Below are 16222 nucleotides of genomic sequence, written 5' to 3'. Positions count from 1 at the left end.
CGTATCTCTCTCTCTCTAAGCCCTGTCTCACTGCTTCTAATCATGCTGCCAGGAGGTGTGGGATTGGTGGACAGCGGCCAGGAACTACTGCAGCATATTCAATCAACTTGGGAAAGCAGGAACATCCCAGGTCCTATGCTCAGTGCACCCCGGAGCTCACTCCTCAGAAAGCTTGCTGGCAACAAGCCCGTTCTTAGGACATCACCTAGCGTATTAATAAGAGGAATTTAAAAAGTTACAACGGTGAATAAAACATTGACAATATAGCTATATGAGGTCTGATAGAACAACAGCATGACTGTTTCAAACAGTTGTCAAAATTAAATTATTTGTCGCTACTGCAATTTGATTGTCTGACAGCAACTTGCAGAGTCACTGATTGAAAGACATTGTATCATCTTGTAAATACCTCATAACTCTGAGCTGGGATTAGGGACTTGCATATTCTAAGATGTGAATAAATAGGCTTAAAATGTCCTCTATGTCTCTATTGTGTGGAGCATATTTTACTGGGCAAAGGCAAAGGGCAAATGGTGGATTATGGCAGCATATTCAGTTCATTGAGCATGCTTGCCTGTCACTGAATGTGACCACTGGGATCTTGATGATGCAAGGGTCTCCATTTTTTATAATCTGATTCATGATCAGTCTTTTTTAAGGAAACCTTGAACACGCCAGTAACCACCACTTGTGTGAGTCCTGTCAAAAACAACCTCACTTTACCAATGAAAGAAGTGTTATTACGATATGCAAGCATTTCCAGTGATTGTGGTGTTGAGATGAGCATTTTGCCAGCCATAAGCTCCAGTCATGGTGGAAGGCTTTGATGGTTCTCTTTGTTTTCCATTTTATCAATCAGTCCAGTTTTTTACAATGTGATAAAAGCCTCACCTTACTGGTTAAGGAAACGCTGATATTGTGTGTCCCAAGTGATAACAGTTCTCCAGGCATTTCCTCTGATAAGCTGAGATGTTGTTTAAAGCAAGCACTTTGCAGTACTGCTCAGCCAGACCTCATGAGAACGAGTGTGAGATCAGCTCTGTGAGGGGCCAATTGTAGGCCAAACCAGTAAAGCAGAGGCAGCTTTTAAAGCTTTTCATTCTAATGTCTTAAATGTAGCTTTCGTTCAGAGTCGAGGTGGGTGTGTGGCTACCACAGTGTTTGATTTCGGTGAACGTGCCTCCTATCGGGATGGAAACTGTCATTTTTATTGTGAGCGTAAAATCACTTTCTTTGAGCACCTGCAATGTGAGACTTGCCCTGAAAGAGGTTCTTGCTGCAGCATGTGCTCTTATGCCAGGTCCATGGAGTGTTGGGAAGGGAAGGTGGTTCTTCATTTTGTTCTCAAAAAAGATTGTGGTGCATCAGGTCTCCTTTGCAGGTGTCGCTTCCAGGCTGTTTGTTCTGAGATGAGAGCCAAGGTTCTGTCTATTTCATAATGTTCTTCTCTGATCTTTTCTTTGGCTTCCTTTTTTTCCACACGTCAGCGGGAAACTTCTTTTTTTGTGGAGGTTGTACTTCAAAGCCTCCTTCATAACTTTAAAGCATTTTTGTATTGTTTATGAAAAAGAGAAATTTGCGTGGAGACAGCAAAATCACTGTGATGAAGGTGAATGCTCTTAGGGGGCTAATTAAAAGTTTAAGATGAGCTGCAGATGTTTCCGAGATGAGCGTGAAGTACTGGTGTGTTGGGCAGAATAATGCATCATCTTGCCCTGACAGTGGTATTCTCTGTGTGCCCTCTGTGTGTCTGACATTCAGGCCACGGCCCCCTGGGTGAGAGGGGGGCGTCTGGTGGCCGAGCGCTGCAGGATGGAGGGGCGCAGTCACAGGGTCCGTCCCCCTGTCATAACTCGGCTCATCCCGCGATCAGCCCACAGCTTTATTTTTCATCTCCCTGCGATTACTCACGTAATGTCACAGCCTTCCCGGCGCCTTTATCCTCCTCAGCCCTGCAGCCGAGCCGCCGCAGCAGCGCACGGGGGAGATTTAAAATGTAATCCGAATTTAGATGTGCAAATTAGTTGCGAGCACTCAAAGCTCGAAGTAAGACGTTCGTTGCTGCCAGGCCGCACACGTGCGGCATTTGTGTATGGGTCTGAACGTCGGGGCTGCGGTTGTGTTTCTCTCCTCTTTTCGGGCTCGTCTAAGTCAGGATTCTTTTTGAGCAAGGTGCTGCTCAAATCTCTAATACCTATTCTTCTCATGCGCCTCTCTCCTGCAGCCTAGCACACTTCTCTCCCCCCCCTCACCCCCCCCCCCCCCCCAAACATGTCCGTATTAATATTCTACTGCGGTGTGTCTCTCGCAGCCAATCGCTGTCCACAGCAGCCTCGCGGAGGAGGTGCCCTCCTTCCTTCCTGTTGCTTTCATATCCCCCCCCCCCCTTCTCCGTCTCGTGGACATGATTATTAACGTTATTGTTGCTGGCTGTCGTTTGCAGCAACAGCAGCACTGCCGCCGCCGCCGCCGCCGCCGCTGCTGCTGGAGTTTGTCAGATCCTCAGTCAGAGCGCGCTCGCGCCCAGCCGGGCCCCGCAAGGGAGGGCAGAGCGAGATAAGGATCCGGGGGCGAGGGCAGGAAAAGCGTGGCGGTTCTCTCTGGCTCGCCGGAGCGCCGCCCGCGCCGTTCCGAAAGGCAGGGGAGGCGGAGGGACAGGGAAGTGCGAGGAGGGGCGGTGTGTGTGTGTGTGTGTGTGTGTCTGTGTGGGGGGGGGGGGGGTGGGGGGGAACGCGCCGCGCTCAGTGCCGTGTGAGCCGCACTCAAGGAGCAGCAGCTCTTGAGGCTGGAGCCGTCCCGACACCCCTGAGCGTCCGCTCCCCTTGCCCGCGCCCCAGCATGTCCGTCCTGAGGAGGAGCAGACACAGCAAGCGCTCCTCCGACTCCATCTACGACATGCTGCACCTGGTGAGCTTTGCACTGTCCCCGTGTTTCCTCTTTCCTTTCAGGACACTGTATCTCTTCTGGTTGATAGTGTTCAACTGAGTGTTCATAAGGCGGCACTGTGGGTGCCTGTGGCCGGCTGCTTGAGAGGGGTTTTTTGCCTGGGTTTGTCTGCAGTGCATCGTTTTGCTCCTGACAGAGATGCATTTTCACACCTTCTGCTGGCTGCCCGGGCTCGTTACGGCAAGTGACAGACAGCAGAGCTTCGCGCTCGGCCCATGTGACAGAGACAAATGTGCTGTGGGAACGCCCAGCTGTTGCCCGTTATGCTTTGTCTTTGTAAATTTGTTTCACTTCTATGTGCGCTTTCTAATGGTCGCTGTCAAGTATTAATGAAGAGGCAGGGAGAGGAGCGAGGGGTTCTCAGGTTTAGGCAGGAAGGGCGAGCGGGAGAGGGAGAGGGGGTGTTAGAAAGGACTGGTCTGCACTGATTCCAGCTGTTGAAAAAGGAGCAAGTCCAGCACGATGAAATCAGACCCTTATAAACATTGTGGAGACATTTTCAGCTAGAGGATAACTCGGTGAGGGATTTACTTATTTACATGGATGTTTGTATACCCTGCTATAGTTGCGTACCAGTGATGTCATTCTGCAGTATATCTTTGCATGTTTTTAAATCTCGGTGTTCACACTTACTGAACTGAATTTTTCGCACAGGGTTTGATTGACACTTGCTTACATAAGACTGCTTCTCCATTTCTTTAAGTAAATTTGCTGTTCGGTCTGCTTACATTGCAATCTCTGAACACAAAGGGAAAAAACGCAAACAAATAGCATTGGGACATATGGAGGTTGCGGTGTGTGTTATGGTTTATTGAGAGGACTCTTTACCTGAGGTGTGTAGCTCTGTGTTTGTATGATTTCTCCAACATTGAGCAAAATGTGTTGCCTCCATTTATTTTTACAGCGTTTGAATCTTTGTGACAACAAATGTCTTGTTTAAAAGTAAACTGTAGTAGGTTTAATGAGTACAGTGTGCCAGGACTGTATGGGTGAGTTTTTTTGAAGGCAGGGTATATTCAGGATGTTAATATGTCCAGGAACAAGTAAGGATCATTCCTAATGCTCAATAAAAGACAGTGGACTTGCAGACATTTTCAGAAAACTATTTTCAATGCAAATTTGCAAAATGCAAAATAATGCTTTGATTATTTTTTTCTTTAAAATTTTCTACCTATTCAATTATGGCAAAAAGTAAAGACCTGTGTGTGTGTGTGTGTGTGTGTGTGTATGTGTGTGCCTACATGTGTGTGTACACAGGAGTGTGTGTGTGTTTGCCTGAATGTTCGGCTGTGTGTTTGGGTACATGTGTGTTTATGAGTGTATGTGTGTGTGTGTGGAGGTGGGTGTTTGTGTGTCTGTGTATGTGTGTGTCGGGGAAGGGGGGGTTATTCAAGTGTATATGCGTGTGTGTGTGTGTGTGTGTGTGTGTGTGTGTGTGTATGGGGGAGTATTGAAATGTATGTGTATGTGCCATGTGCATGTGTGTGTGTGTGTGTGTGTGTGTGTGTGTATGTGTGTGTGTGTGTACAGATGTGAGTATGGGTGTATGGGGGTGTGAATGTATTCATGGGATTTTTCTGCTGCATTACACTGACCATCAGCTATCGTACTACTGTGCTACCATATATCGTACTGTAAGCAGTATGAGATGAACAAAGTGTCCCTTTGGGGAAAAAACATGCAACCCCTTGCCAATATTAACTTCAACACTGCAGCTCAGCAAAGCAAACAAAAGCTACTGTTTCATGTACTGTTTGTATATTAATGTATACATAATTATATAATACTGTATTATTATTATTATTATTATTATTATTATTATATAACAAAACCAAATAATCATCATAATAATAATAATGCAGTATTATATAATAATAATGCTGATAATAATAATAATCATAATAATTATAATAATAATAATAATAATCCTGGAATACAATAAAAAAAGGCATGCCTCCAACAACTCTGCACATTAGTCAGCTATTTCAGTGTTTAAATGGTATCAGCTCCTAGTGAGAGGGCTTTTTCCCACTGAGAGATAATGACTGTAGTTTTAAGTTAATATTGTTCTTTTGTACTCTTTTGCGTCAATGTCTTTTGTTGGCCACTGTACTGCACCATTATGTCATATGCTTTCTGTTTCTATGCATCCTCATTGCTGGACAATAAAGTAATTTAATCTGGTGTTGAGATCTGATTGATTGCAGTTGCAAGAGACCATTCTCATTTTTTAGTCCAGGGGTGACTGTGTCGGCTCTGCATCCTAAGAGCCATAGATCCCGGAGGCCTTGAAACTGTAAACACATTTTCATCTCTCTTTAAAGGCTGCTGCGTCGTCTCCCTGGCTGAAATCTCAGCCTTATCTCCTCCTTTCACATGGGAGAAGTGCCATCCTCCCCAGATCTGTTTTTGGTGGGGGGCATGAGTTCTCTCCCTGCGCTTTTGAAATTGTCTTTAATCCCTGGGGCTGATCCTTGAGGGGGCAGCTGGGATTTGGCGAATCGCGTCTTGGCGACGCACAGTGGCTTTCCTGTGGTCTCTGGCTTCTTTAAGTGCTGAGGCTTATTTTAACAATGAGTCTGCAGAGAGAAGCCTGACCTTTGCAAAATGATGCAGGTCGGAACAAAGCTGGTGCCTTCAGATATTTCATTTGTAAGGACCACAATTAAATGTACATTAGCTGAGAGATTAAGATTTTCGTCTGGAAAGACGCCATTCCAGGTGATCATAGTTTTTTTTTCTTGCCCTGGTGTCAAACTTCACAGAATGCAGTGATTTGCAGTGATCTGTTCAAACAGAAGCCTGGATCTGCTTGTATTGAAAAAATGGCTCTTTATCCTTTGAATTGAATCAGCGTTTTAAAAGGAGTTAGGGGCTAATCGCACAGTTGGCAGATGCCTTATTGCGTTATAACCCTACACTGTTTTCTGTGTCTCGCTGCATGCTCAACCGAAACTGAAATCACTGCGTGCGGCTGAATTACACCACCAGGCTTGTTTACATTAGACCGCTCCTCATTCGCTTGCACTAAATTGGCTGCTCAATCTGGTTAGATCTCTGAACAAGCCGGGTTTTAAAAAAAAAAAAATCAGCATTCAGCTATAAAGTGCGGCCTATTTATATCCTTGTGTGGAGGATGTGCACTGCCTCATTGATCCGCCTGTTTTTATATGATCTTTCCAGCTGCTTTTCAGAGAAAGCTCAGCTCCCGCTGCACCAGGGGCCTCTGAGAGAGAGAGCGGCACAGGAGCACAGATCAGTGTCATGAGAACGCTCTGTTGTAGTGATTCGCCTAGTTTTAGAAGTTCTCTGCGCAGTGAGTCAGGGACAGAACTTGTACTTTTTATTTCTTTTTTTTTTTCTTTCCGGGAGAATAGCATGTGTTGATATATGGAGATAATGTATGCGGACATGCGGACAACCCCCCACGGTTCGGGTGCAGGCTAAAGTGCCTGTCTGAAGGGAAAGAGTGAATAGATGTGGGCTTCATCTCACAGGATTATAACATATGTGCAGAAGGCACAATGTGAGTTCTAGTGATTGAGAAGATCAGCAGTACAAAGCCAAGATTGACTACCGCCACTCCTGGGAGAGCTTAGCAGTATTACAAAGCTGGGAAGTGTTCTCTGGCCTACAAAAGTTCCTCTATTAATAGTGCTGGATCTCATGCCACATATTATGCAGGTGCCAACATAAAAATGAAGGAAAATATTTATTTTGGTGGTTCTGTTAGCATCATTTAGAGAGGTCCTGCAGCCGTGCTGTCATCCTTTGAGTTGAAGTGAACAAATACTTCACAATGCTTGTCATTCATCATTTCTGTTTTTTTATTTGGCTTCTCAGTGGGTTAATGCATTCAGAAAAGGCTGGCTGCCTGAGCAAAAATAATGAATTCGAATATATGACTCAGTGTATTTGAAAGAATGTTCGTTATGGGGAAAACCAAACAAAATAAAAATGGTAGCCATCGAAGCTTACCTGGCAGAGGTATGGCACGCCGTGTCCTGGTGCTCGCCCTGGCCTGGAGAGCCTCTGAAGTTGGCTGCCCTGCTTGTATAACCTGCTGCACTGCATTTCTCCAGCAGTTACCTGTATATGTCAGGCTCTGCATTAAGCACCCGTCTTACAAAGCGGACGTAGCGAACGCGCCACAGCGCACGTTTCCAAGGTAACGTCCGTTAGTGGACAGATATATCATACATTCTTTTGATTTTGAAGTGAGGGAGACAGAGAGCCAGCAGGAGAAACAGAAACAGAGGGACGGGAGGGAGGAAGAGAGAGAGAGAGAGGGGGAGAGAGAGAGAGAGAGAGAAAAAAACTCATGACAAGCTGAAAATAGAACAGATGAGTGCAAATGATTTTTCAGCGATCTCTTCCTCCCTCTCTCTCTGCGTTTGTCTCTGTCTTTCCTCAATTTACTGCCATTAAAAGCCAAGCGTATGCATCCCGTTTAAGCCAGAGAAGAAAGTGACAAGGGGTAAGTTACCCTGACATGTTCGGGAGAAGTGGGAGTGGACTTGCGTGAGCAGATGTGTCTGTCCTAAATATTCTGTAACATGCAACCTCTGATTGCCTTCCCGTGGCTGCAGGAGTGGGTGAGGAGTCTCGTTTACCTTTTCTGTCTCCCTCTCTCTCTCTCTCTCTCTCTCTCTCTCTCTCTCTCCCTTTCTCTCGATGTCCTCCAGAGCACGGAGCAGGTGGCCGCGTTTTGCCGCAGTCTTCATGACATGAATCCCTCGGAGTGCGCCTCCTCGCCCAGCCCGGACTCGCCCCTCCCACCGCCCGCCACCCCGCGCCAGCTCTCCGATGCCGACAAGCTCCGCAAAGTCATATGCGAGCTGGTGGAGACCGAGAGGACCTACGTCAAAGTCAGTACCGTGCCTCTGCTGTGTGTCCATCTGTCCGGTGCCCGATCCCCTTCTATTAATAGCCGCCGTTTTGGTTTCGGATGGTGCTGAAGAGTTGGGGTTAGAGCCCAGGACTCGGAGCCAGAGGGTCATGACTTTGAATCCTGGATGAGACATCGCTCAGGTGCCCTTGAACAAGTTGTGCCCTCTGTCTCCAGAGTTCCAATGCTCCGATCCTTGTATGTAGGTTACCAAACATATAAGCTGGTTGAATTGAGGTCAGGGGTATCTGAAAAACAAGCGTAATACACAGTGCATTAGTCATATAAGTAGCGCAGTAGTAATGGGCCTCTGTTACACCTTCAGTAATGACAATTCACGGCTGTGAAACATTACGGGCTGGAAATAGACGCCGCTCTTCCAGATGGCATTCAGCTGAACTCGTTTCTTCCCTGCAGCACACAAAGGCTCCGCTAACTCTTCGGGGATTTGATTAGTACCGAGCTAAGTTCTTAAATTCCCCGATCCAAATCGACTGCCTCAAGCCAAAATTATGCATCTATTGGAAAGTTTGTTAGATTTTCTGTACAGTTAAAAATGATTAAAGGCAAGCAAAATTCCCCTGCTCCCTAGTCTCCATACATTAGGATAGAAAATTTTGTTTAAATGCTGCTTGCATTTTTCATTCTCTGCCAATACAGAGCTGAACCTGAAGAAGCATTTCTAAGGCTGAACGTTAAGCTAAAGCTTCAGAACATTTTAATTAGTGCCTGGCTGTTGGCTCAAGGAACTGCATTAGCAACGCTTACAGTGATGACTAACATGGAGTCCTACATAACGTCTGCCTCGATCCCGGGTGCTGTGTACATATTTATCCCTGTGGTCTACATACATGGCTAGATGTGTCATGAACAACCCTAAATAAACATGACCTCTGTCCCCTTCCAGGATCTTAACTGCCTCATTGAAAGGTACTTAACGCCACTGCAGAAGGAGAGCTTCCTTACACAGGATGAGGTAAGTCAATATTCCTGAAACCTCTTAAGCCAGGGGAGGGATGTAAAAATGCCACTGAAGTAAAATGTTCATCCTTTATTTTGTAATATGAAATGATATTTCAGCGTGATATTCCAGAAAGCAGTGCAGGAGAGTGGTGTGTGGGAGTGAAACAGTGGGCTTTAAAGAGCAGGGCTGCTTCAGTGGGGCTGTAGCCTTGACAAAACCCAGGCATTTCACATGTCATGCCTGGCAGTTCTACAGCCTCTGCAAAGAGAAACTTTCAGTACCCAAGTTTGTTCTTAAAGGCAATTTGGAAGACATTAGCTGCACTAAATACATGAGCAATGAGAGCCGAAGACCAAAAGAGGGACTGTCAACACATTTGGAAAAGTAACAAATTTGTAATATATTTACTCTTATTTGTAATATGTCTGTTTGTATTGATTTGGGTAAGTTGCGTATGTAAAACCAGGCATGGATAGTATAGAAGAGTAGAAAAACAGGGTCGTTTAGGTCTAATGGTCAGGCCGGAACACCGCATCGGCATGTAAAACTCATCCTGATTGGTCTCTTGATGCCCCCGCAGCTGGACGTGCTCTTTGGGAACTTGGCCGAGATGGTTGAATTCCAGGTCGAATTTCTCAAGACTCTGGAAGATGGGACAAGATTGGTTCCAGATTTGGAAAAGCTGGAGAGAGTGGATCAGTTTAAGGTGAGAAACCTGTATGTCCAAATATGTATTTAATGCAGACAGACATCTAGCATTTTACTCAAATAAATGCATGAAATTAGAGCTGGTGTAAATGTATTAATGAAGCATTCCTATATAACAAATTCTTTTAGACTTTCAGTTTAATAATGCTAATGGACTTGCTGGATGTAGGTGAGTGAATGAAGACTTTGTGGGAAATGTAGGCCTCTTTGATGAAATATTTCCGCTTCTCCCCCTCACAGAAAGTTCTCTTCTCGCTGGGTGGGTCCTTCCTGTACTACGCTGATCGCTTCAAGATCTACAGTGCTTTCTGCGCCAGCCACACAAAAGTCCCCAAGGTTCTCGTGAAAGGTACTTTGGGAATTTTTTTTTTCACTGTCAGCTCTTCAATAATCCCTCCCATGTCTCCTCCATCACCAGTTCTGCCAAGATTTAAAAAACATCTGTGATGAGAAAGAATTCTAGGCCCCCCTCCTTTCTTTTCCTCCCAAACTTCCAGGTCCTCAGTAGCTATGCTGACCCCAGCATATTTACTCTCTGAAGCATGTGCCATTTTACAAGACGATAATTTGACAGCAAGAGAGTAGTGGCTTATCTCAAGCTGTGCACAGTGGAACAATTGGCCAATAGCAAGATGGAGATGGAGACCCATCAACTGGAAAAAATAAATCTCATATCCCAGGGAATACATATTGTCTTGAATATCTTTACAGAGAAACCACATGCCATCCTTGACTGGTAATAACTAGCAGTCTTGCTCAAAGTTCTGATCCAGTTGGAGCTCAATTGCTGTACAGTTCCTAGGCGCTGTAGATTAAAAGGCTTTCGAGCGGATCCTGTTTGACAGTCTCTCTGTGCCTGTGTCACTACAGCAAAGACGGACCCTGATTTCAAGGCCTTCCTGGATGCCCGAAACCCAAAGCAACAGCACTCGTCCACCTTGGAATCGTATCTGATCAAACCCATCCAGAGGGTACTGAAGTACCCCCTCCTGCTGAGAGAGCTGTACTCCCTCACAGACCCAGACAGCGAGGAACACTACCACCTGGATGGTGAGTCACTGCCACCTGTGTGTGTTTCTGTGTGTGTGTGTGTATGTGTGTGTGTGTGTTGTGTGTCGTTTTAGGAAACATTAACAACAACAGTACTGAAGCCAAAATTCCTATTGGATTTTTATCTGTGTGTTTCACCTGTGTATATTGGCACAATAGCTTTGTGATGTTATCAACACACTTGTCATTTGTCTCATTTGAATCTCATTTGAATTTGTATGTATTTTTTTTCTAACCTCTAGTCGCAGTCAAAGCCATGAACAAAGTGGCCAGCCACATCAACGAGATGCAGAAGATCCACGAGGAGTACGGCGCCGTGTTCGACCAGCTCATCGCCGAGCAGACGGGCGAAAAGAAAGAGGTGAGCTGGCTGCAGACGGGAGAGGAGTCCCTGAGCGTGGCACAAATCCACCGCTTCTTGATGAGTCACACTGCAGTCCCCCCCACCCCTCCCTCCCTCCCCCGCTAACGCCCACATCCCATTCCATCAGCATGGCAGAATGAAGCTGAAAAACAATCATCGCGACGGGGGCCTGCAAATGGCTCCGTTCCTCTTCCTTCCATTTTGCATCTCGCACATAGAGCTGGGCTTCAGCCCCTTCCATTCCAGCTTATTCCACAGTACTGCACAGTTAATGTTTTTTTTTTCTAGAGATGTATTTTAGTGTTTGTAGGAGTGAAACTGTGTGTATGGTTCTTGTATGAGCTGCCATTGGGCGGGGGGGGGGGGGGCATGTGTTACTTACAACACTTGCTCTGCCTGTGTGTGCAAGTGTGTGTGTCTGTGTATGTGTTGGTGGGCTGGTGCATGCATGTTTCTGTGGGCCTCCATGGATGGGGTGTGTGTGTGTGTTTGTGGGTGTGTGTGTGTGTGTGGTGACCTGACCTGGATATGTCTCGTTTGTGCCAGGTTGCTGATCTGTCAATGGGTGATTTGTTACTGCACACCACTGTAACCTGGATCAACCCACCAGCCTCCTTTGGGAAGTGGAAGAAGGACCCAGAACTGGTCGCATTTGGTACGTTAGTGTCTCCAAGGGCATACAACACAAAATGCTGTATTCAATAAAATGATTATACATCATTGCTGCTCCTTTAACATTAGTGGATAGTTACTACTCTCCAAAAGGCCAGCTCAGCCTCTCGATCATATCACAAGAAACCACTTTGTCCAAAATAAAGGCTTTTAAAACATTCATATTTAAATGGCAGGTTTCCATAGAAAACATATACATGTATAAATTCTTCTTGTGGTGTATTTCTTGCTGCATAAATGTAGCAAAATGGTTTTCGGTTCACTATCCATTTATTTTATGAGGTAATGTGAGGTAATGTTTACCCACATACTGTCAACAAGAATGATGCTTTCAGCTGCTTTGTATGCACTAAGGGGCATTTTATGTTTCTGCACTAATACTGCGTGTGTTTATTATTATTTTCCTCTTTTCAGTCTTCAAAACTGCCGTGGTGTTTGTGTACAAAGAATGCTCCAAGCAGAAGAAGAAAATAGTGAGTACACCTGCCTGCATTAACCACAAATGGATAAATAGACAGCTTTGATAGGTAGTACAATGGACCATTATACCACTAAGTGCAGGTACATTTCACACTGTTGAAGTGCTTCTTTTTAAACCGGCACAGTGGGTCAGCAAACAGTATCCATTCAGGGCCGACCTTCACGAAGCCACCCACACATTTTCATGTCATGTCAAGTCAGAATCGAGTGGCTGTGTGGCTTGTGAAAGTAGAGCTGCTGTCATGAAACTGGAAAAGGAGCGCTTCAGGGGTTTGTGTGATCTGAATGTGTGCTGTTTACCTGCCGCAGGGTGGGTCCCATCGTGCCTCCGTCTCGGACGAGAAGGACCCATTCCGCTTCCGTCACATGATCTCCACCGATGCCCTCCAAGTCCGTGCCCTTGCCAGTGCAGGTGAATCATTCGTTAATACATATGCATCTTCCTTAGTTGCCTGATTAGTTTGTTCTTTAAGTCTCTCTGTGTGTCTGTACCGGTGTTTTGTCCTGTCATAGTCTCCATTTCTCATAGATCTTTTTCTGTAGGGGTAGATATTTCACTCTTATGTGACCCTTGGACTGTGTAGGGTGTATGTCCCTCTATGAACCAGTGTGTTAGAGAGAGACTTATTCTCTGACTACGGGTCCAAAGCCAATCTCTCCACTCACATGGAAAGCAAGTGTTTCGTAGGCAAGGAAGCCATTAAAGTGATCCAGATTCTGCCCTTGGAGAGTGCTTGATTCATTCAGTGATCCAAATTCAGCCACTAGGGAATGCACTAGTTGTCCAGCAATTCAGATTCACTCACTGGAGACTGCTCTTATCATTCAGTGATCCGAACTGAGGCCCCGCAGAATGCACTGGGCATGTGGTACTATAATTAAAATGTGTTTATTGAAGATACCTGTCAGAGCACAGGCACGGACTCAAACGCAGACCAGGTGTATTCAGGTTTCAAGTGGTTTATTCAGAATCGCAGGGCAACTTCGTGGTGGCAGAACAGGCAAGGTCAAAAGCCAGGGAGGCAGTCCGGGGCAGAGCAAACAAGGAGCAGGGACGGGTCTGCAACAGAGAAAACTGAGAAGACACGAACTGGCAACAAGACAGAGACAAGCAGGGTATATAAAGGGCTGAGCTGACGAGGAGATGGGATGCAGGTGGGCAGGCAGGCAGGTGGAAGTGGGGCAGGGCCAGAACACATAGGAACTGTAACAAAAGCACATGGACGACACTGACAGACAGGGAAAAAACACAAAAACAACAGCTAGGGAGCCAAAGTACTGACAATACCTTAAACATCTGCTTCTTCTCTGTGAACGTCTTAATAATAAGTCTGTGAATTAATAATAAGTTGAATTGGCTTTTTGAAAGAAATTACAAACAACAGTTGTTTATATGCATCCCATTTGTGGTCCATGTAAGGTCAGTAATCCTAATGTATTTTGTGATTTCCTGTTTTCCCACAGATGGGGAAGGCACTGCGATGTGTGAGATTGTTCATGTGAAGTCTGAGTCTGAGGGAAGGCCTGAAAGGACATTCCATTTGTGCTGCAGGTGAGCATGATGGGTACTATAGTTCTGAGAGGGATAAGCATGGTGTTAAAGGCAGCCCGAAACACCACAGCTCCCAGAATTGACATGGGCTCTAGGTTGCCACCTTTCTGTCCATAAGCTGTTACATTTCACACTGTTGTAGTACCAAACATGGTGGGAAAATTGCATTAGTTATCTGGAGATATGGAGTAAGCCAAAAAAATCTGGGAAGCGGAGCATAGGTAATTTGGGTGTTAGCTTGACCCTAAAAAGGAAAGGGAATATTCAGGCTTTTACATTCATTAATACCTTCATATGCAGCTTTGTAGACAGATTGTGTTTGAGCCTGTCAGTGAATTGTGCTTCCTTGGCTTTTTTGCAACCAAACAGTTCACCTGAGAGTAAGAAGGACTTCCTGAGGACTGTGCACTCCATCCTCCGAGACAAGCAGCGAAGGCAACTCCTCAAGACAGAGAGTTTGCCCCCCAACCAACAATATGTCCCTTTTGGAGGGAAGCGTCTGTGTGCCCTAAAAGGCGCAAGACCTGCCATGAACAGAGCAGGTAGGCTGTCTGTTGTGTTTCCATACATACAAGCTTTCACCATACCATTTTGCCATTTCTGCATCTCAACATAATTTTTTGCATGTTGTGATTTAAGAGAATTCAAACAAATCTGCAAGTATGACATCATTTTGCTCCATTATATTTGAGACTGATCCTGATATCGTCTCTTCTGCATGCAGTTTCCGCCCCAACTCGGACTCTCGGGCGGAGGAAGCTGGTCCGCAACCGCTTCACCATCGACACGGACATCGTGTTCGACAGGGAGCCAAACAGGGACCCCGCTGCGCAGCCGCCCCCGTCCCAGGAGCCTCAGCGGCAGGAGCAGCAGGCCGTCCTGGGACCAGGGGACACTGACCGCTGGGTGGAGGAGCAGTTCGACCTGGACCAGTACGAGGACCAGGAGGAGGTCAAGGAGACGGACATCCTCAGCGATGACGAGGACGACTTCTGCGAATCTGCGAAGGGGTCGCTGGAGGAACCTGAGCTGGAGGAGTCTGAGCTGGAGGAACCGGTCAGTGCCCTGTCTCTGGAAGGGGAGGCACAGGCGGAGGAAGGGGGCCAGGGAGAGGGCAGTGTTGAGGGGGAGGAAGAAGGGGCAGACAAGAGTGGGGGGGCGGGAAATGACAAGGGGGATGGCAATGGAGATGATGAGGGGGCAGGGGAAGGGGAGATCTCAGAGAACAAACAGTCCCAAAGCTCAGAGGACACACGTGCTGTCAAGCTGTCCCAGCTGAAGAAGCAGTGCGCCATGTCTGGGCTGAACGGGACGCTCGAAGGGTCCACAGAGGAAGAGGTCATCTGGGTTCGCAGGGACGATTTCCAGCGCAGCCAGGACAGCGACATCTGAGGCTGAAGGCGACGCGAGACGAAATGAGCAAATAACCCGGCGCCTCGTTCACTAAGCTTTAAAAGGGGCTCCATGGACAGGCCTCCCCTCCTTAACCCCAGTGTTCCCTCGCAGGGAGTCCTCAGCGAGCATTTCCGGCTGTCCTTCGCTCAGTAATGAATGGCCTATTGAAGTGAAAAAGACATCGCAATTCAGACACTCAACTTCTTGATCGAAGCAATAAAGAGCCGACACGATCTCATTCCAGTCACACATTAATGCATTGAAGTCAATTTTTAGCTTTGCGAGAAGGACTTGACTGTACAATCATGGTATTTAATAGAGGATTGGGATGGGCTTGGTTTGCACATGGGCTTGGGCAGCTACACTACTTGGACTGCGAATCTTTGCCAAATTTATATTTTAGGTATAAAAGACTTAGGAATTTTTTGAGAGAGAGAGAGTTACGGAAGTTGTATGATACTTAAGGGCTGTATGTTATTTATTCTGGCCTTTGTGGGCTCTCGGGAAAGAATGGTGTAAAAAATACTACAAGATTTACTGTACTTGTACATTGTGTTATGGCTGTGCACAGGTGAATTTTTAGAGCACAACAATATCATATGAATATGTATAACAACTTTTCAAATTTTTATTGTGTTTACATCATGTCACACTCTGCAGTATTAATCTTTATCACATGAGGGATTTTTTTTTTAACCAGTCCTGTTTTACTTGAATTTTCATAGTTTTTACATTTACTGTCATATGACTGCAAAGTTTATTGCCATTTAGTTTTTAAAGGCGATGCCTATGATTTTATTTACAAGGTAATTTAACCATATTTTGTAGCTTGTGTTGCTCTTAAATTCATCTGTTCCACACATAAGCTTGGTAAAAAAAAAAACAACCAATGTATTTTTACAAACACAGATGTTAGCCATTAAGGGCACACTTGGGATGTGATGAAATTGTTTAAAACACTTGTGTAATAAATATATAACAGTCCTCTAATAAATAAAATTGTTTTTGTTAAAAAAATACTGTAATACTGTACATATCCAATGCCTGTATTGAATTGTGACAAAACAATTTTGTTACTTTTATTACCTTATAAATAAAATAGTAGGATTATCACAAGAAACTCAAAATATATTTTAAAATAAAAAATTCAGATTGTGAAATGCAATCAAGTTCCCTAGTGTAAGAAACGATGTAAGTGGACAG

General features: G+C 45.5%; 1 protein-coding gene across 6 annotated transcripts in view; it reads left to right on the top strand.

Annotated features, from left to right (window-relative positions):
• LOC118782826 (T-lymphoma invasion and metastasis-inducing protein 1-like) overlaps positions 1-15696 on the top strand; it is a 63001-nt gene extending 47305 nt beyond the window's left edge. For 3 of the 6 annotated variants that reach the window (XM_036536408.1, XM_036536409.1, XM_036536406.1), the window contains exons 16-27: positions 7632-7814; positions 8742-8810; positions 9379-9504; positions 9747-9855; positions 10377-10556; positions 10799-10917; positions 11467-11575; positions 12007-12065; positions 12382-12484; positions 13537-13624; positions 13994-14166; positions 14349-15696. In XM_036536408.1, coding sequence (XP_036392301.1) covers positions 7632-7814; positions 8742-8810; positions 9379-9504; positions 9747-9855; positions 10377-10556; positions 10799-10917; positions 11467-11575; positions 12007-12065; positions 12382-12484; positions 13537-13624; positions 13994-14166; positions 14349-15016 — 1986 coding nt within the window. In that variant the 3' untranslated portion in view covers positions 15017-15696. Of the gene's footprint in view, positions 1-2331; positions 2345-2867; positions 2908-3363; positions 3465-7307; positions 7424-7631; positions 7815-8741; positions 8811-9378; positions 9505-9746; positions 9856-10376; positions 10557-10798; positions 10918-11466; positions 11576-12006; positions 12066-12381; positions 12485-13536; positions 13625-13993; positions 14167-14348 lie in introns of those variants that run through there. The other 3 variants (XM_036536412.1, XM_036536411.1, XM_036536410.1) reach the window with 3 other exon arrangements.
• The last annotated feature ends 526 nt before the right edge of the window (positions 15697-16222 follow it).

The sequence above is a fragment of the Megalops cyprinoides genome, chromosome 9 (genome assembly GCF_013368585.1).
Source record: "Megalops cyprinoides isolate fMegCyp1 chromosome 9, fMegCyp1.pri, whole genome shotgun sequence".
Taxonomy (NCBI): domain Eukaryota; kingdom Metazoa; phylum Chordata; class Actinopteri; order Elopiformes; family Megalopidae; genus Megalops; species Megalops cyprinoides.
Note: the sequence above shows the minus strand (reverse complement) of the source record. Positions and strands in the feature narration are given on the sequence as shown.